The sequence below is a fragment of the Cupressus sempervirens genome, chromosome 11 (assembly GCF_028749045.1).
Source record: "Cupressus sempervirens isolate cs-2001-9-10 chromosome 11, ASM2874904v1, whole genome shotgun sequence".
Lineage (NCBI taxonomy): Eukaryota > Viridiplantae > Streptophyta > Pinopsida > Cupressales > Cupressaceae > Cupressus > Cupressus sempervirens.
In genome coordinates this window covers 554,059,941-554,082,330 of record NC_143128.1, presented here as the reverse complement: position 1 = coordinate 554,082,330, position 22,390 = coordinate 554,059,941, and the positions used below count along the sequence as shown (strand labels likewise).

The following is a 22,390-nucleotide window of genomic DNA, read 5'->3' as shown; positions in this document are numbered from 1 at the left end:
GGACTTGATGGATAAATCGGAATACCCATTCCTAAGAATGTCAAAATCAATGATGATGGAGAGATTGAGCCGTATGCATGGAAGTTCTTGAGGACACCATCTGGGATGCCTTGAACATGAGCCCTGCAGCAAATAGACTCTTGCATCAATTTCCCTGTCTCTTCATGCAAGCATTTTTCACACAGGTGAGGTGAAGCAAGGAAACGGAGAGGGAGCAACGCTGCCAGCAGATCTTGAGGAACTTTTCTAGAAACAACCGCCGGGAGGAGGAATGGGATGAAACCTGACGGTGGACCAACCCATGAGCTTTAAGCCTTGGGAGTGGCAAATGAAAAGAAAACTTGTAAATCCGTAATGGTCGCACAGTTGACCAATGTGTACGGATATATAAATTAATAAAAAGTGTTATGTTTACTAGCTATGACGGTTGCTAAAATTAATGCCCAATTTGTTAAATAAAAATAGAAATAGAAAGGGGAAAACGTGTAATCTACAAGCCATACATGAAGCTTTAATTCTCGCACAGCAAATCAAACGAAGATGGAGGTTAAAGCAACTCATCGAGGGACAACCAATTGCAGGGTTGTCCGAAGCGGTCCTCAAAGGTGTCACGGAGGGTGACCAAAGGGGTGTCGTAGGAGGTGTAGAAACCACCGAAGGCAGAGGCCACGGTTCACCAAAACACTAGCAAGCGAAAAGCAGCGAGGAATTGCTCAAAGAGACATGGCAGAGGCTGAACTTGATTGAAGCGAAGCGAGAACAATTCATAAATTTATCTCGCACACCGCAAAGGGAGGAAAACCGAGATGGAGGAGAAGAGGCGAAGGAAGTTCAAGACACCGGGTCAAGGACAAGTGTCAGAGGGACACAACAGCACGGTGGTCAAAGCAACTTGTCGTTATCTAATCCTATAAGTTCGAGAACCCAATTAATTGGTACACATCAGCCGATGACAAGTGTCATGTCTCAGAAACAAAAATTACCAAAATTCATTGGTACACAATCAACTGGTACACATCAGTGCAACTCTGTAAGCAATTGTTGTGGATTGGTACTTGGACATGGATAAAAGAAAAATAAGTACCTGGGATGATCTCAGAAAATAGTTCTAGGTGGGGTTCAAATTGCTTTGAGACGATAATGAAGTAGCAACATAGATCTATAGTTTGAAGCAGGGAAAGAAGAAGACCGTATGAGGCTATAACCGAAGGTTCAAAGAATTACTTGGGAGACTTGTCATCTAGTTGGTGGATGAACTAAAGAAAAGATAGTTCTTCGAAGGATTGAATGCCTCCCTATGAAGGAAAGTGAAGATAATACCTCTAACATTGTATTCTAATGCTTATGGCTAAGCCATGAACCCAAAGATCAAAGGGAAAATGTCGAAGAAAAAGAAGAAACGGAGAAAGTCTTCGCGAGGAAGTGACGAATCGTCTGGAGAAGGGACCAGTCGTGAAAGCAAGGATAAAGCAAATAAAAAGGTCCACGCATCTCCAAAAGGACACGGAGAGAATGTTGAAGGCTTTCAAAACAATGAAGGGGAGTGCGGGCCGTAGTGATGAAGGCGAGATATCGTGCACAGAATGCAAAGAGGAGGGGCACACGGAGTCATGGGCCATTCCACTAAGAAATTTCCACACAACATGAAGACCCGTAGGTTAGCAAGAGCTCTTTGCCCAGGAGCAACCACCTACCTCTGAGACGACCAACCCGACCCAACCAACCAACAATGCATTATCCAGCGGATACCGTAACAACCATCAAGGAGGTAGAGGAGGGAAAAAGAATATAAGTCAATTACAATATGAATCCAAGGGTCAGCCTATGATTCAATTTCAGACATGCGGCCACGAAGAGCAACACGGCTCAGAGTTGATGGTGCCATCCCGAAAACCATGAAGACACCAATTGTCCGAAGGTGGGCATAAATTTACTCAATATTGATGAAGAAAATGTACCTATGGTAACCCGGAATAAGGCAAAAAAGACCATGTATCCGGACCCCCATACAGAGAAGCAAAGGGTACGTGGAGCAAAAGAAGAAATTGAGAAGGCCATAAAGGATAAGAATGATACACATATGGCCACAAGTACCTTCGGACTGATGGAGACCGAAAACAACATATTGAGGTTGATGTTACAAACAAAGGTACCAATCAAAATCAAAGACCTCAAGACTATGCCTCAACTAAGCATGGTACTATTGAATACCTGCACCACTTCCCAAACCACTCCTCAAACAAGTCTGCACAACAAACCTAAGTTCCAGGAGGATTCGCAATAGACCCCATGCTACTAAAAGTAAATAATGGCCGACACCTGGTTGTTGAAATGGGGATTCTAGGAACTATTCTAACAGACACTATAGTTGACAGAGGGTCAAGAGTAAACATCCTGTCGTAGGAGACAAGGAAAAAGCTTGGGAAGTCAACCCTATGGCCACCCACCTTGAACCTACTTGGTGTAGATCACAAAGAAATAAAACCCCTTGAGACACTCATGGCTCAACAAGCAACCATCGGTACACAACCGTTTGTACTAGACTTAATCGAGATCTTGTTGAAGAAGGGATATGTCAACATTCTAGATGGGGGATGGCTGGTGTCAGCGAAAGTAAACCACAATTTAAAGAAGAATACACTATCAATGGAAAGCAGGGGACTAAAGTTTGTTATCGACCTCCGTACACAAATGGTGAGTGAGGAAATTGCCTCGTCTTCGAAGTTTGACTCAAACGGAAAGCATGATCAGATAGGCAAAGGAAGAAATCAAATGAAGCCCAATAACAGGACATATTGGAACTAGAGGAATGCTAAGACAATGATATAAGTGCAATGAACGACCTCTTCCATTGGAAGATGTAGGATTACGAACTTTTCCATAGCTATATAATAGGGGTGGAGGAATTTGACCAAGGTACTAAGAAGGTTGTGTTTCCGTGAGAGTTTGGAGAATATAGAGAAGGTGAAGCCAAGATGAATGAATGCCCCACCCATAATTTTGATGTTGGAAGGCCAATCAAGTACGAGGAACCATCCATATGGGTTACTAATCACTGTGACGCAAATAACCCGCGCAACATTTTGTTGGTGATGATTGGGATCATGTATTGAAAGCGGCAGCATTTAAAATCTTCATAGAATATATAAGGATGTGTTCACTAGTACTTAAAAGGATCTAAATGCGTACCCCTAAAGATGCACGTACACCGCATACCTATGGTACCTAGGGACATACTGGTGCAAAAAAGACCATATAGAATGAACAAGAATGGTTGATGAAGAGATCCAACATATGCTCAAGGCAGGGATCATATTCAAGGTCAAGACAAGTGACTGGGTCTCACCCATTGTCATATCATTGAAAAAGGATGCGAACCAAATTTGAATCTGTGTTGATTTGCAGTGCTTGAACGCAATCACTATAAAAGATCCCTTTCCGATCTCATTCAGAGACACAATATTGGAAGAGATGGTCAAGGACGAAATGTATTCATTTATAAAAGGGATTTTTGGTTATAACCAATTTTTGATTGCAGAGAAGGACAAATTGAAAACTACATTTGTAGTAGAAGATGGAGTCTACATGTATAACTAGATGCCCTTCGGATTGTGCAACATGCTAGCAACCTTCGAGAGAATAATTCTCCATATCTTTAATAAAATGCCCATAGGGAACTTTTGAGCATTCTTGGACTACTGGTCAATTTTAAGCAAGCAAGACACACACTTAGCAGCATTGGGGTAGTGTATGGAAAGGTGCAGGTGAGCCAAGCTAGCACTTCACCTGAAGAAGTGCACATTTATGGTCCCTCAGGGAAAGTTGTTGGGGCACATTGTGTGTAAGATGGGACTAAATAACAATCCAAATAAGGTACAGGTGATAGTTGAAATGAAGGCTCCAACTAATGTGAGCAAAGTCAAATCATTCATTGGGCATATTGGCTATTATACACGATTCATAAAGAGTTTTTCCCAAGTATCGTTTCCTCTCGATAGATTAACAAGAAAAGGGGAACCCTATGTCTGGGGTATAGGACAGAAGACTTCTTTTATAGAGTTGAAGACTCGATTGCTAGGGGCACTAATCCTAGCATACCCAAACTAGGATAAACAATTCCACATGCATGTAGATGCATCTAATTTCACAATAGGTGCACCTCTTGCACAAACAGGTGATCGTGACCTAGATCATCCTGTCTATTTTGCAAGTCGGATGTCATCTAGGGCTGAGAAGAGCTACAACATAACTGAGCAAGAAGTCATAGGAATGGTATACACAGTACAAAAGTTCAGGCACTATCTATTAACCATGTTGTTCACATTCTATGTGGACCACCATGCATTGATGTACCTGGTTAAAAAATCCATTATACAAGGCAAGGTAACAAATGGTTGCTACTGCTACGGGAGTTTACTTTCACCATTGTCATAAGATTGGGGAAGAGCCATGTTATCGTAGACCAACTTTCTCGAATCAAGTCAGAAGAGCCACCAGAAGGTATCAATGATGACTTCCGTAATGCACATCTATTTCGTATTGCCATCTTTCTATAGTACAAAATTATTGGAGAATACCTTTCGACTTTGCAGTTTCTAAGGGAGATGTCGCTAGGAGAGTGACATAAGCTTGTGTTGTGAAGCAAAAGATTCTAACTCATTAATGGACTCATATACAAAATGGCCCTTGACCAGGTACTGTGAAGGTGTGTAATGGAAGAGGAAGTACACATTGTCTTGCATGAAACGCATGTAGGTCCTACACAGGGACATATGGGACCAAACACAACAAAACGGTTAGTCCTATCAAGAATATGGTGGCCTACACTATATAATGATGTCAGGGAATGGGTAACAGCTACGACACTTACCAGCGAGTGGACAAACTGCTAAACAAGATTTTATGCCGCTTAACCCCTCACAAGTCCAAGCACTGTTTGAATGATGGGGCTTGGCCTTTGTTGGGCCACTCAAGGTAAGCAAGACTTGGAAATGTCGGTATCCGATGATAACAAAGGAGTATCTCACTAAATGGATGGAACCATCAACATTATCAGACAACTCGGCCAGAAGTACGCCCAGATTTATTTCTAAGCTTATCATTTCACGATATGGCATCACTATCCAATTGACTAGTGATAGGGCACATCACTTTGTCAATCATGTCATTTGATTGCCTACAACCGAATTTAAAATCTTCCACTCCCTCTCGAGTTTGTACTGCCCAAGCGCTAATTTCCAAGCAGAGGCAACAAATAAGATCCTTGTATCCACAATTTACAAGTCATGCGGGGTAAAGCACGTCAACTGGGAGAAGTTGTTGTTAATATTATGGGCCTACCACACGACATACAAGGTGACAACCAGATAGACACCATTCCAATCGATGTTCAGGCAAGAAGTTGTGGTCCTGGCAGAGTTTATGGTCCCGAGCCTCCGGATAGCAATTGATAATAGACCTGGTGATATGGAGAGCCTTCGCGAAAGATTATATAGATTGAACAAGTTGGATGAGTGAAGACTAATGGCACATTGGGCAACGGAGGTAGCACAAACTCGTCGTCAAGCATGGCACGATAAACATTTGAAGCGTGTTGTCGGTAAAGTTATAAAATAGCCGACATGTAGATTAACATGTAGTTGGTAATTATTATGTAGCCGACAAGTAGAATTAATTATTTCCGAATGGGTGCGACAATTGAGTCACCCCTTCGAAATGGTATATGTACACCGTCTGAAATGGACTTTGGATCATGGTTGTAATCATCATTGGAAGCACTATGTAATCTCTTCGGCATATATGCGAATAATAAAAGGATACTGTTGTGTTACAAGTTCTTGTCCATTGTTTGTATGCATTAAACTATTTACCCCATACGGTAAACATTTGGCGCCATTGCCCAATGGACCTAAAACGAAGGCAGAGGAAAGAAGACTAATGCCGAATCAACTTAACAAGGATAGAAATAAGATAAAAGAAAAGGATGGACTACGCACTGCACAAGAAATTTTAATTGGGTGCAACAGGTCAAGCGCAGACAGAGGTTTCAACAAAGTGCCGATGGACACCGAAGCACCGAGGAATTGTTGGAAGAGACTCGACAACGGTTGAATTTAGTGGAAGAAACAAGGGAGGAATTTCTTAAGCTGTACATGCCGAGGGAAGAGAATCTAGACGGAAGGGAATTAACTCGCACGGCTCGGAGTGCTGAGGGAGCACAAGCATGGAGTGAACTCTTCATCCACGATACACTTCCGAAATGGACACTTCATTTAACAAAGACCCTTTTTCACCAAATAATATGGTTGTGGGAAATAAGATGATGGTCCGAAATAGTGCAAGTGTTCAGAACAGTGCGGGTGTACAAAACAGTGCAAGTGTTCAAAATAGCGCGGGTGTACAGAACAACGCGGGTGTGCAGAACAGCGCGGGAGTTCAAAACAGTACGGACACACAAGTACATCCAACTCGAATAGTAATTGTTGGACCAAAGGAAAAATTGCCAAAGTTTGATAGTGATGGAATGGTCGATCCAATCAGACACTGTAAGACATGCAAAACAATTTGGACAGCAAATGGCATAACCAACACAGATGAATAGGTCTGACAATTTCCAGCAACCCTGAGGGGTGTAGCAATTGATTGATTTGCCGATACCGATCCCCAAAAATTAACTTCTTAGGCAATAGTTAAAAAGGAGTTTATTATCGAGTTTCAATTGCTGCGAGACAACGATGAGATCGTAGCAGAAATCTACACCACAAAGCAAATGAACAATGAAACAATCCGTGTATATGCCAAAAAACTAAAAGAATTAATAAATAAAATGGAAAGTAAGCCTACAGAATCCTAAAAAAGAGATGGTTCATTGAAGGACTACACCCAGAGTTAAGGAAGAAAATGAAGATTGTGCCGCCATCATCATATACTGAAGCATGCAATCGGGCGATGGACATAGAGAGTGAATAGAAAACGAAAAAGAAGAAGAAAAGTAGCTCATTCGACTTAAATGACTCGTCTTTGGAAGAAGATAGTAGTGGTGACGAAAAGAGCCAGTAAGAAGGTCCGAGCTCTCCAAAAAGATATGATCAGAATGATGAAAGAATTTTAAAATATGTAGAAAGAGACGAAGGGAAATGAGCTATGGTGCACAGAATGCAAGAAAGAAAGTCACACAAAGGGGTCCTGTCCGAAAAACCAATTCTGTGATATCTATCAGATTATGGGACATTCCACAAAAGAATGCCCCTTCAATATGAAAACAAGAGGGCATCAACAAGTGCTCCTGACGCAGCAGACTTCCACGTCGGGAGGGAGCGGAAACACCAGCAGTGACGATGCCACTTCGAGTGGGTACAGAAATAATAGAAGAGGGCAAAACAACAATACCAACAATAATAATGTGGGCCACAGCCGAATTCAGTACGATGCGAACAGCCGCCCGATGGTTCAATGCCAAACATGCAATTTGTAGAGCCACTTTGCATGGAACTATACATCAACAAATGCACCAAAGTTGTTATGCAGATGGTGCAGTCCTAGAGATCGTGAAGATGCCAAGTGTCCAAAATCAAGAGTGAATTTGATCAGCATCGACACAGACGAAGAAGTCTTGGCAATCACCCGTAAACAAGCAAAACTATACCCTGACCCGACGGAAGAAAAGAAGAGATTGGAAGAAGTGCAGGTGAAAATTGAGAAAGCAACGCAAGCAAAGAAATCACAATTGAAGGACACTACCAGTACCTCAACGAGGAACTACGCAGAACAAAACATCATAAGGCAGATATTACAAACTGAAATACCAGTCAAGTTAAATGATCTGGTCCTCACAATGCCTCAACTTCGATCGGCACTCACAAACATCACTCCAATTGCTAAATTACCAGGAGAACATTGAAGGGAGAAGGAAAGGGGAGCAAGTGCAATGGACCCAATGTTGCTAGCGTTCACATCCGAACGGTATCCGGTGGTCGTAGAGATGGGTATATTAGGAACAGTCCTTTCAGACACAATTGTGGACGAAGGTTCAGGGGTAAATGTCCTACCAGAAGATACCTGAAAGAACTTGGGACAGTCGACGTTGTAGCCACCTACATTCCAATTACTACCGGCAGACCAACACGGCATTAAACCTCTCGAGATCCTAATGGCACAACTAGTGACTATTGGAACACAGTCATTCCTACTCGATTTCATCATCATCCCGCTGAAGAGGAGAGGATATGACGCCATTTTGGGCCAAGATGGCTCGTACAAGCAAAGGTTAAGCATGATTGGAAGAAGAATACACTATCAATGGAAAGAAAATGACGAAAAATTCATTATTGATTTACACACACAAATGGTGGGCGAAGAAGCTCTATCATCTGATTTTGAAGAAGAGGATGAAGGAAAGCAGCAAATGGAACTGGATGAGGAAGGAGTCCTACAGTTGGAAGGTGGATCAAGGGACGATGATTTGGATTCGGTGAACGGACTATTTCATTGGCAGATTGAGGATTACTAACTCTTCCCAAGCCGCACCATGTTGGGCATCGAAGAAGAAAAAGGAAGAAACAAGTTCCCAGAGGAATATAGTGAACTAAAGGAAGGAGAAGCATAGGTGGATGAAACACCAACCCATACGTTCAATGAATATAAGCCGATAAGATATGAAGAGGCCACAGTACAAACCATAAACCTTGGAGATGATATTGAACCAAAATATATACGAGTGGGAGAAGAGAGAGCTTTGACCCAAGCGGAAAAGAGAAAAATACACGGTACGGCTGAAAATTTGCAGAAAGAGACTTGGAGGTGCACTATACGGCAAGCACAAGGCAAGGGAAAAATACCATATAGACTGGAGGCTTCATACGGATAAGGAGCTACTACCGTACTGCCTTTTGGAAGCAGGCAAGGAAGTACTGTACGTCCTAGACAAAGCAACCATACGAATTCAAGAACTGTACGAACCAGCTCGTGTACCATATGGTACCATACAAACAGGAGTACGACATCACCATACAATACATGAACAAAACCGTACAGCCACAAAGGGGGATACACATTGCCAAACAAGACCGTACAGTCAAACAAGGTAACCGTACGGACGACCAGAAGAGGCTACTGTACGAACACAAATGTATTGTCTGTGAAAGAGAAAGCACCGTACGGCCTTTTGTATGGCAGAAGATAAACATAGGGCCGTACGGACATGTAAGAGCATTATTGGGAGGAAGAAAGTATCGTACGTCATAGGGAGGAGCAATTCAAACACTAGAAAGACATGAAAGCGCCATATGAAGGTATTCCGTACGACTATACAGCCCAGGAGAGCAAAGTTGGATCATACGCCCAGGAAAGAAGTGGTTGTACGGCCCTTGCAGGATCAATGGGAGAATGAAGGAGGCATTGCCATACGATCAGTCAGAGGGTTGCAAAAGACCGAACGACCATTATTGAACAGGGGTAGAGGTGACTATAGAAGGGGATCGCGAGTGTTCAAAAAATAAAAACAAATTTTAAAAAAAGGGTCAATATTATTGGAAAACAAAAAGAATAAAAGAAAAAAAAAGAGAAAAAAAGGTTATAAAGATAGGGTACAGACACTATACGGCCCATTTGAACACTGTACGACTAAAGCAGAGATATTGAAGATCGTATGGGCATATCATACAAGATCGTAGAGAGGCTGAAATTGTACTGACATATCAGAGACACTGTACGGCTACATAAGGACACAGTACAGCATGGGGAGCTAGTGAGGACACCGTACGGATGCAGAAAGTCACCATGCGGCTTAAGGTAAACGTACGGCCAACCAAATAATATACAGACAAGAAGCTATTACCACAACTAGAACAGAAGACAATCTACAGCCAGAACAGAAGACTCGTATAGTCAAGCGTATACTAAGTACGGACGGACATCGCAAGCATAACTTGTACAGCTAAGCAGGTGGCTACTACCAACAATAAGACCGTACAGCCCAGGGACATATCTACCTTACGGCCAAGCAATGCAAGTATTATTTGTGCATCATAAGTATATCGTACAGACTGGAAGGAAGGATTGCAATACAAGGACTGGCATATGACACAGAAGAAGGGTGATAAGGGAGGTTCTTAAAAAAAAACATAAAAACGACAGATCAAAACAGTTCAGAATGAGTAACGTATGATACTGAAGGGAAGGGAAAGACATAAAAGGTAGTAAAATGTAAGCAGTTGGCTAAAAGAGAATGGAATCGGAAGAAAATCGCAAAAATGGTGTATTCCCTGGAATTTTGCGTGGCTTTGAGAGTGCTAATTTGGTCTTGGCGGCGAGGGCACTGCCCCTCGTCCCCACTGGAGGCGTTGTCCCCTAGACCCCCAATCGCTTCAGTTATCAATCGTGGGAAGTATGACCAGTTGATGAGACCTGGAGCTGCATGGAGTGTTTGTGTACTAGAGGTGAAGAGAACAACAGAGCAAGTCTTTCGAGAGGGGTGAAACGTTTTGAGGCACTTGGAGCAGGTGTTGGACGTGAAGTTGTCTTGGTGGATGCATAGAGAGCTCGGGAGGAGCTGATTATCCAATTGAAGGTAGTACGGCGACACTTGGTTCAGTGTACCCAGGAGTTGGTAGCAGAGAAAGTGGCACGGGTGGATATTTTGTAATTGTCATCCGGAGACGACTTTTCGTTTTGGGGGAGATGATGTCAGTAAAGTTATAAAATAGCAAATAGCTAGATTAGCATGTAGTAGGTAATTATTATGTATGGGCGCGACGGTTGAGTCACCCCTTCAGAATGGTATATGTACACCGTCCGAAATGGACTTTGGATCATGGTTGTAATCATCATTGGAAGCACTGTGTAATCTCTTCGACATATATGCGAATAATAAAAGGAGTATTGTTGTGTTACATGTTCTTGTCTATTCTTTGTATGCATTAAACTATTTTGTGCTCACGTACAATGGCCACAATGAAATTAAACCTAGTAAGTTCAAAGTGAAATGGTTGGACCATACAAAATAAGGGAAGTTGGTAATAATGAGTTAATCAAATCGTGGACTCTCGATGGACAAGAGATTGTGGTCTGGTTAATGGTTCGGAGTTAAAGATTTTCCATCATCGACACGAGGACCCTAGAAGGTCAAGTGCCTTAAACTTGGGACAATTTTAAACTACAAAATTAAAAAATAGAATTGCAAGTAAATAAATAAGGGATGTTCGGCCACATATAGCACAGAGAAATATTGTACAACAAACTTGAAGGAATACATGTGTAGGGAGAGAAAGAACTTCAATACTGTACGGTGTACAATAATAGCTTGAGGTGCAAGGATGACCACCGTATAATAGACACGCATTCATTCCTGACCCCTATTCAATGTCAAGCCAAGAGAAACAGATTTGACCTTTCAAACACAACACTATATGGCGTGCTAGGAGGGAGAAGTTGAACGCACAACCTTACAGCAATTAAGGAGGAAAGGGAAAAAACCAAAGGTAAAACCGCACAACACTAAGACCGCGAAAAGGCATCGTACGTATAGCGTATGGAAAAAACATGAGCACATGTATGGTCATCGTATGGTATCCACTTGGAGCATAGTTGGCCAACTAAAGTCATTTTATGACATCAGGGAGGCATGATATTGGTCGCACGACATTCAGTAAGTCGAAGTGTTAGGTGATGGCAAGGCATAACATTACATTTGAAAGAATGTATTAATCAAATGAACATAAGGTGACCGCTCAACAAATGTATCAAGGAGAGCTTCAAGGGTTCACACTCGAAGGGAGGCTATTCTTCGATTTTACGCTCTATCATCCATAAACGCACACAACAGATTAATTCATTCTAAAAATCCAAAGCAGAATATGTCGAGTATAAACAAATCACAGCGGATTGATTGAATAGGCATTGCCTTTATTGACAAGTAAGAGGAACAGCACAAGGTTACATGAAAGAGATAAGTTTCAAAGCAAATTCATTGCATAGGAGGATACTTGTACCACCTAGACACGAGTTGCAACTGTAGGGCGAGGGACTAAGCCCTAACAGTTTTGCTAAAGGACAAAACAAGAAACAGTTACTATGCAATCTGTCGGGAAGAGGCGTTGGAAAGCACAATTATAGACAAGCGATTCAAGTAGCCAAAGTATGAATGCAAATATGCACACCCAAACCTTGTCCTCAAGTGTGAGACTTGTAGGAGGCACCAGTTCCAGTAAGAAGGTGAAGACCAAAAATAAAGATGGCATTAGCAAATGCTTCTAAAGATCATGTGATAGCTCAAACAATTACTTTCGAAGGGTTGAATGGCCTTGACTACAAAAAATGGTGGTTTGATGGTTCGGACACTCCAGATAATCAATTGATTAAAGATCACTTCAGGAGAGCTCAGATTCACTGGGCGATACAAATGTCAATCTTCTCCATCAAAGAATTCAAAGACTTATTAAGGAAGCTGATAGAATCATTTGACACATTTTTCCAAATGGTGTGCAGTCAACTTACCTAACCCATTAGGTAGTGATCTCCTTCACAACAGATGACTTTCCTAGGGTATTTGGGTTGCCAGAGAAGGACCACAAGATTGAGTTAAAGCCTCAGAAGATGTTGCAAGAGAAAGGATTCTTACATTAACATGATTTGTCGAGAGGATCTTACAGATGTAGAGAAGGTGTCTATCTATAACTCGTCACACAACGAAGGAACTAAGAAAACATTTATTCATGATGGGCCTTGGAAGTGTCTGATGGATGTGGTGAAAATTAGACTGACAAGCTCCAATCGTGCCTCAAACATCTCTTTTCCACAGGTAACCCTAATGAATAATTTGATGAAAGGCAAGATATATGATTGGGCTAAATTATTGGCCGAGTGCATCTATGAATTTATGACACACCAACATAACATGTTTTACATGCCACATAATGCTATTGGCTTGCTCCTTGATGCTAAAGTGAGACAAATACCGAACAACAAGTTGCCCAAGGAGATTCAAGGTGGCCCGTTGGCACCTCGTAAGCCCCCATTATGAGATGCAGGCATTTGGATACCCCAAGCGGCCAGAAGCTAACGGGTCAAAAGAGGGTTAAAAAGGAGATGGATACACATGGAGACATGGATAGTATATGACAGGATACCACTGAGTGAGAGTGCCTAAAAGGAGGACAGCACCCAGCATGAGGAGAATGAGACAAAGATAGAGTCGACGGCTTGGTCATTATTCTCATTCTCTATGTTATCTTCTTCGACACACTTGGTGTCTAATACGAGCACACTTCTCATCCCTGTGTTTGGCCAAAACTAGGCACAAGTGATTATGACACCACCAGCTATAACAATGGAGAGAGTTTCCATGGTAGTCGAGATTGATAAGATTGTGATAGCCAAGACAATTCCTACAGAGGTAACTGAGATAGAAGCTAAAGGAAAGGAAGCCTTGGTGGTAGATCTAGAGCAGGAAAGTGGGATGCCTACAATCCAGGATGATGCAGTTTCAATTGACATAGTTACGGTATGAGCATCTACAGGCATAGCTCAGGAGTAGAGATCCAGGAGATCAAAGGCGGCACATTGCAGGAGCCACAAATCTGGCTTGAGGAAATTGACTCCAATATCATGGTGACCATTAATGATGCACTCCTAGCTGCTCAATTAGAGAGCATTCTACTGAGCCGAGTCAGGAAATGAGCCAGGCCAACGAATACTTGAGGCAGCAATTACAGCTCACACCTATGACATTTGGACCCTCTATTCAGTCTTCCATGAGGGAGGATTCCCATCCTTACGCGATGGCGGTGGACAGTATCACACTGAGTAAGGTAGCCGAATGGAAGTTGGGTGATACGGAAGAAGGGAAGGAGAAAGTAGTTGTGACAGACGATGTAGCTAAAGGATATCCATCTGAAGAGACTACAAAAGCCACGAGGCAAACAGTGGAAGAGGAGCCAACACAGGTAGTAGTACCCATTGTTGAGGAGCAACCATATGATTCAGATGATGTGGAATTTTTCTCATATATTGATTCTCTTACTAATATGATCGAGTGAGGCCAATGGATTACATCCAGAGCACAGTCTAAGATGGAGTTGGGGAAGGTACTGTCCTATGTGCAGACGGGATGCCCCTCATCCTTCCATACTTGCTTCGAGGCATGAGGGAGGCCCACAATTGACACATTAGAGATGATGGTAGAATGGACAATTGAGGAGGATTTGGTGGGAGCAAATAGCCGCATTGAGAGGGATCACACGCGATATAGTGGAAGCGTATAAGGACACTTACTATGCTCAGTGGCATGCGGAGGCGCGTAGGGTAGCTATAGAAAAATCTTGAGGAGATTGTTTCCCAGCTCACCTCCCAGTAGGAAGAGTGGGCAAAGGAACACAAAGATTGGACAAGGAACGGGAGGTATTGAAGGCTCAATTGGATAAAATCACACGAGAAGATTGCGCCAAACACAATTGGCTGAGCTCACGCAAGAGAAGTCTGTCACAAAGGCACGATTAGCTAAGGCCGGAGTATCATGTGAGGACGAGGTTGAAGTAAAAGATGTTACAATTATGTTGAAGGCGACAGTGGAGGAGAACTCTAAGCTATGAACAGATTTGCACATCCGCACACAGCAGGTGTACCAGCTTCAGGTGAGGCTGAACCCTCCAGCATAGTTTCAGGAACACCACCTCTACTTTATCTTAATTCTTTTCTTTGATGTATGAATATAAATCATCATCCCTATTTTGTGTTTCCATTTCAGACATTTTGTATATTGTCATGGAGAGACTAGAGTATACTAATATGAATTCACCTATTTCTAAAAGCATTTAATGCTCAAGATAACTGTTCAAGAAACAATTGTGTAGCTGTGAAGACCAGGCCTCAAACCTAACCTCCTGCTCTGATACCATATCATATAAAGAACAAGGCATTCAAGATGAGCGTTCAGGGACTCCCTTGACCCAAGCCAAACACAAAACATAGCATGAATGAAACTCTTGTAATATGGAAGAACCTTCAAGTTTACTAAAGTTTGACCTAGACTGTCAGATATCAGAGAATGTGACAACAATGGGCCACAAGAAATGTAATTCCCACAGCAGTATCATGATTCTTGCAATAATATCTCTTGTTTAACTTCATATTGTGTCCTGATGTCAAGTGACTATTGCTAAACTTGTGTGGCTCACAAAGATCTCACCAGGGATCAAATCTTGCTGAATACATTGACCCAAACCTGCAAGTGAGGAGGCAAGGTTTGAGTTCCAAGTGAATATAGCAGAATGTATACCCTTTGGTCTTTCACTCTAAGCGAAAATTAAAGTACATATCCATGTGACCTGCTCACTAGAAAAAGTAACAAGATGTTTGCTGCCTTGAATCAAAAAATAAATAAAACTGTCCTGACTGCTCCAGGGATGGCAAATGGATAACATTTATTTTCTCTTATCAGTGATCTTTTATAAAATAGCAGAAAGCTTCAACAATGCAGGCAGTGGAAATGTTGAGATAGAGGCTCTCAATGTTAGAGGTCAATAGAAGGATATCACAGGCAAGGAATTTTTTTGTCCAAGTTCGCCATCAAGGCAAACGCAACAAAATATAGTGAACTCATTTGAATGAGGATTCCAACATAATCCACGGTATGATACTGCCACCTAGTCAGATCTTGTGATTCTTGGTCTGCACATAAAACATATGAACCCGCACATCACCCTTCTCCACCTTGAGGATGCAATTCTTCTACTTGAGGATGAAATGTAATAAGCTTTTGGTATTTTGCATAATCAAAAAATTATTTTAATGCAGAAAGAATATCACTGCATGGAAAGACACATTTCATCGTAAACAATGTTGTCTGCTAGTTTCTTCAATCCTTTAGAGGTGAATTCTGCCATGACTTGATGTCATTAATGATGCTTCTGAAGCTTCCCTGGTTTCATGCAACTACAGTGTTGCTAGCATATCAATCTTGTGATGTATCTGGAGTGGAGATGAGAATTACATCTTACTGAGATCAAAAGTAAATATTTTCTAGCGGTTTGTGTTCCACAATTACCAGGCAGACCTCTTTCTTGATCAAATTAGCAACTTGTTTGATAATGCCACGATACCAACCTTCAAACTATCCTCGGTTTCTTAAATGTTTGCAGCTTGCATTTGGTCTGCATGGAATCATCTCAGAAACAAACTCAATTTGCTATGTTGGGCATGAGTTTACAACTTGAATAAAATGTAATCGATCAGTACTTCCTGGTATAAAACGAAAAGATAGGTCTGTCAACCTAAGAAGAAGACTAATCCTACTTGATCTTGGGATTGAGTGACTTGTCCGTAAATCCTTCAAGTTATCATTAGGAAGACTAGCACAGCCCAACTAGAAATAGGCACAGGCTACAGCCTTTGCAGGACTCGCAGTGAATTTTTTGAGGCCTTCAGGAAAAGGCTTGCCTGTGAACTCATTCAGTATCATATGACAAATAGTCTGCATGACAAGTGTGTGAGGACCGTTTAATACAGGACAAGGAAGCATCCACGTATCTTGGTCAGTACAGTAATTTCCATCTATTCACATCCCCATCCTATTCTATTATCACATACACTATGCTATGTTTTTATTGCAAATTATTTCTAATATGTTATAATTCTTCCAGAGGTTACCTTTTACAGTTCCTACGTCTTTTCTTTCTTCCCTTTTCTAAAAACTACTATTTTCCAAGCTTCAATGACCTCCTTGGGTTTGAACTACAAACTTCTTCAAGACCTTGTAATCATCATAACATGTCCAATATCTCAACCAAGAAACAAAACCAATTTGGACCAAAAGAACATGGGTCTAGTTTTTAGTCGAGAGTAGGACATACAAAGCTGAGGGGGTGTGCACTTGAGAGTTCACCTTATTCACTTTCCCAAGGATTTTGATTCTGAAAGACTTATGAAAAAATCTGAAATCTAGCTTCTCCCATGTAGATGACAAAAAACATTGTATTTGGTCCTTGTGCTATTAAACTTTCTAATTTATTGCAAAGGAAGAAGAGCAGTCTAATTCTATTTGTATAAAGAATTGAGAGCAACCAAACTTTGTCTGTGCACAGGAACAAATCATCCAGTACAAAGCTACTGAACAGCTCGGCCTTATAGTTTTTTCTAAACTAGGGGCAATACCACAAAATCTAGGAGCTTTGACAAACTTGAATGACTTGGTCTTACATTACCAAAATGGGAAAACTCTTGTGCTTACTGCAATGTTGATCATCCAAAACCTTTTTGTCATGTCAATCACATCCCTAGCTGACAAAGCAACATGTGTTTCTTTCCCACAACATTATGCTCCAAAGTACCTCTGACAAACAAGAAAATATCACTCGTATATTGTTATTTTTTATAACCTAGCATGAAAAAGAGTCCAAAAACATTCAAAAACAACTAGTGTAATGTCCCCTTTTTGACAGGCACCAGCTACTTATTTTATTTTAGCCTTTATTTTCCCCGGAGGCTAAAAAGGAAGAAATAAGGCGGAAAAGATATATTAAATTAATTACTTATAAGGTTACTATACAATGAAATATTAAAAAGTAACTTCATATTTAATTGATTTAATATTGAAGTGATTAACATAATAAAATATCAAAAAGTCACTTAAAAGAATAAAGTGTTGGATTCCTCTAGAAGCTTCTTGGAGTTGCTTGTGAAATCTTTATAAGGAGCCTTTGGGGGGTCATTTTACACATCTTGAGTTGCATATTCATCTATTGTGCTGAGAGCCTTAGTGCTTGCATACTTGCTTGAGGGTTTGAAGACTCTAAGGTGCCAATTTCGGTTGTGAGATATCAACCCTAGTTGGGAGTGGAGGAATTGGTATTCAGCCAATTCATTTGTGATTAACTGGGAGATAATATTCAGTGATTTTTGTTCAGCCCGTGCATCTAATTTTTGACATCAATTGGTAAGGAGAAAGGTTTCAGTTTTTGCAGCGGATCCGAAAAAGCAAAGTGAAAAAGCAGAGCCGAAAAAACAGTCCGAAAAAGCAGATCTAAAAAAGCAGTCCGAAAAAGCAGATCCGAAAAAGCAGTCCGAAAAAGCAAAGCCAAAAAGCATGTCATCTCAGCTACTTATTCCAAGTTCTTTTGCTATTTACATTTGGCAATTGTAGATGGATACATTTGACAAGTAATATATGTCTTTTTGTTACCAAAGTATTCAATCATTGTGAACATTAAAGTATTGAAGGGAAATCAACTTAATTCAACTGTTCAGTTTGTATGCCAAATGTTTGTAAAAACGTCTCATTGCATAGTCATAGGATGCATACCAAGTGTTTGTGAAAATACCTCTTGGCTGTAGGTGTGCATTTTACATCAGAATTTCATGCACTTGCATTTGGAAAATAATAAAAAGAAGTCGCATATCATTTTGATTTGAAATTAGTTATTTTGCAATCATTTGTATTCATCAATATCATTGGCATTCAAAAATCATAGCAAAACAACAAACATCAGCAAACTGAGGCTGCAAGGGAAGTGTTTGACAAAATTCCTAAGGCAGAAAAACAAGGATAAAACTTCAAAAATTGTCAAGGCACTTTACAACTAGGTCATGGCACAGACATATTCCTTCAAGGAAAGGAAAGCAATAGCAGATAATCAGAAAAACACATAAACCTAATTAACAAAAACATATCATTCTGATGACAATAAAAAGCTAAAAATAAAATGATTGAACTTCAAAATATTTTTATTTCATGGACATCGTCTATGGAGAACAGATACAAGTTTGGCCTTTAAAGGAACTAAGGGAAAGAAAAATATATGCTATGGCCCATATGTGCTTATTTAAAGCATTCTCTCCTGTCTCTCCACCAAAAAACTAATATTCATAATTCCTACTAACATTTGAAATTTGAATAGTAGACTGAAGACACTATTATATTAGGAAAAAATTGGAACACCTCTGTGATCAACTCTGGACGTATAGACTGTTGAAGAATGCACAAGGAACCATTCTTTCCATGCCCAGAACAGCATACCTGCAGAGCACATACCACCTGGAGTGCATCAGTACCTTATTTCTGATACTTTTTCCCAGATGAAACACAGAACAAGAGCATATTCTTCAGTATTTCACAATGAAAACAAAACATTATTTAAAAATTGCAAACACTCAGCATGCGGCAGGGCATAGCATTCCCCTTGCTGCATCATGAGTGCATTTATTCTTCTATTTTATGTACAAAGAATGGACTTCCTGTGAACCTGAATGACACATAAACTTGAATAGACAGCATATAGATAGCAACTCTAAGTTTCTATCATTTAGTAATCAAAACTATAGTTACAAGAATTAGAGCAAACAAACTTATTATCAAGACATTCGTAGAAAATTTCCACAATATCCTCATTGCAAAGATTTGACTTTAATTGTTATAGATCAGACAGGGAGATGAGTCACTAGAGAGAGAGAGAGAGAGAGTGTGTGCTCATGCATATGCAGGCAAACATGTGTGCACAAATGCGTACTCATGAATCTCTATGGGAGTATATTTGCACATGTGCATGGACCTGTACACACATGCAGGGTGCGTGTGCATGTGTGTGCATCTGAGTGCATGTGTGGGTACAGCTGTGCATGCATGTGTCTATTTACACATGCACATATTAAGGTGTTTTTCTCTTTCATTGCGAACGATTTTGATGTATGGACACCATCATGGACACTGACAAATGAATTAAATTGCCATTTACCTTCCTTATCCTATATGCAGCTACTTTGTCTTAGACTATTTCACTAAGCTTGTTATTGCTTGCTGTCAGAAAAGTGGGTAAAGAGCCATATTTAACTATTCAGGGAGCTTCTTAAGAGTAGAAACAGAGGTAGCCAATAGGAAAACGTCACACATGTTTTATCAATAACAATGCATAAATATATGAAACAACAATAATTAATGTACCCGTTTAAGAAAGGTCACATTTTTAAAGCTCACTTGGTAGGAATGAGTTATTTCTTATCATAGGAAAAGTAAGTATTTAATCCATATTTTGGTAATTCTGCTTTGAACTTACAGTTTCTTCCTCAAAGGCTATATTCCACTAATGCAAGTATAAGTATTAAAATGCCAATAGCAATATAAGTATGAATAAAAATATATATCTAAAATAAAAACAATCTGACATTCAAAATTCATAAAATAGATTTCCATTAATACCACCATTCCCCCAAATAACATACAACTTCATATAAAACAACAAAAACTATTAGATGGCACACTGTTGAATTTTCATTCTGTCCACCTAAGATGTTATGCTACCAAACACAAATTTCTTACATTAATTATAGAAGTCTCTCAATCATGGGTATTATTCTGCACTTGCATTATTAAACAATCTAAAACGGCCTTGCAAAGAATACTAACCAGCTCATAGTTGCTTTGCTTTGCAACACCCACTGCATTAACGTCTGCATTGCTTCTCAATCCAGAAGCAAAGTCCTTCAATGGACCAACATTAACCAAATTGTCCCTAACAGCAAATGAAAATGCCTTCTGCTGCAAAATTTGACAGTGTAAGTTCTTCTTATAACTATATATTTAAAAATCTAATTGCATAACCCAAATACTGTGTCTATAACAAATAATGATCACAAGTAAAGCATTAGGAGCTCAAATTAAGAAGAAATTCACTGCCAGCTAATAAACATTTGAGCCAAGTTCTCATAGCTAAGGAAAATGACTTTTATGACCTTTAAATGGTATATATTGATATACTCTACATTACTACAAGCCCTCACTTATTAACGAACAAACTTTTCAATGAAAAGGAATTCACAATTACATGTAAATAATGCTTTATTAAATCTCATATGATTTACCCAAATCCCTCTTTCCCATAGCCACTACAACCTCATTAAATTGTCAAATGAGCATTTACATATTCTATTGTTTTCCAATTCGCTTAAATTTTAATCTATTAAGTTCCAAAAAATTTAATAATCCCGGAACTTCTATTTCAAACAACACCAAGTTTCAAATTCATTAATCCATTTAAAGGACAGTTGTGACATTTCTTGATCAAAGACAATAACTAACATTTTCAACAAACACTGAAATATTAAATATCATCACTCAAACCTCAAAAAGCTTTACCGTTCTAGTGTGTTTCTTGTTTGTTATTTCTAAAACAGCGAGGACCCTAGAAACTTAATAGTTAATACTGTAATAAGATTTACTTCTGGGATAATGTCAGTCAATTTTGGCCACTCCTCAACATTAATGTAATTTCAGTGTTTTCTTCCCATCCAGAATAAGTTCTCTTTTAATAAAAACAAGAAATGAAGTTGAAAAGGTGAGATGAGCAGGAAAAAAAATTCAAGTTAAAGACTTACTGATAGAAAACCAAAACTATACAAGACATTACAACACACTGATTTCTGAATACTTCTGTGCTACAAATGTCAAAATAGATAGAAAAAGAAAAACACTAAAGAAAGAATTGAGAAATGGAAAACCAACCTGTAATGAATCTGTGTTATTGGGAGTCAAGTTGTAAAGAGAAAGTTCCTCGCCAGCAACATCTTGAGAAATGTCTGAAGATGCTCGTCGTAACCTTTTTGCTAAAGGAGCTTCCCCATCATTATCACCAACCTGTTTGTTTGTTTGATTCTTAGAAATGTTGAAAACCCAAACAATTTCCATCAAAGATGGGAAACGAGATAGTGAATGTATTTATCGAAGCGATAAACATTGTGAAGCCAATCAGGTGATTGTGAAAACAGTCGAAGGCTACATTTGATTAAAGCAAAAAGAGCTTTGTGGAGGAGAAATTCAAGAAGCAAACAATTAGGAGAACAGGTTTCATCCTAAAAGTCACATTGAAAGTTTGATAATTAATTAATAATATACAATCAGTTATTCCCACCTATTTGACATATTGATCCATAGTTTCCAATCATCCAGGGTGTCAACCCAAAATAAAAACCCTCACTATTTTGTGTTTGATAAAATTATTTAATTCATGACATATATATGAAATTTAAAAGATTATACTGGGGGGAGCTGCAAAAGCAACCTGCAAAACTAATCGTGTCAAAACTATTAAAGTAAGATGTGATATATATATATATATGCAAGCAACAGGCCATAAAAATGAACTTTCAAACCCTTCTTCTCAAAATATAACTCGGCATAAGTGAATACCTCTGATTTTGACAATCTTGAACTTGAAGAAGATGATGTTATCCCACAATTGAACTGAACTAATAGGCTATCACCCAAGCGACTTCCAAGAAAAAAGAATGCATCCCCAACCGTCGATATGCACTAATGAGAATAATTTACATGAGAAAACAAGCTAACTAAACAAAAATCGGCATATACCAAACATGGAGACATCTATAACTATTCAAAAATAATGAGTTA

At 39.8% G+C, this 22,390-nt stretch overlaps 1 protein-coding gene across 2 annotated transcripts in view; it reads right to left on the bottom strand.

The window, feature by feature from the left end:
• CPSF160 (cleavage and polyadenylation specificity factor 160) overlaps nucleotides 1-22,390 on the bottom strand; it is a 284,561-nt gene that overhangs the window by 116,563 nt on the left and 145,608 nt on the right. The window contains exons 10-13 of one of the 2 annotated variants that reach the window (XM_089809086.1): nucleotides 22,169-22,291; nucleotides 21,485-21,616; nucleotides 20,390-20,521; nucleotides 18,929-19,006 (exon numbers count right to left, since the gene is read on the bottom strand). In XM_089809086.1, coding sequence (XP_089665212.1) covers nucleotides 18,929-19,006; nucleotides 20,390-20,521; nucleotides 21,485-21,616; nucleotides 22,169-22,291 — 465 coding nt within the window. The remainder of the gene's footprint in view (nucleotides 1-18,928; nucleotides 19,007-20,389; nucleotides 20,522-21,484; nucleotides 21,617-22,168; nucleotides 22,292-22,390) is intronic. The other variant, XM_089809085.1, reaches the window with a different exon arrangement.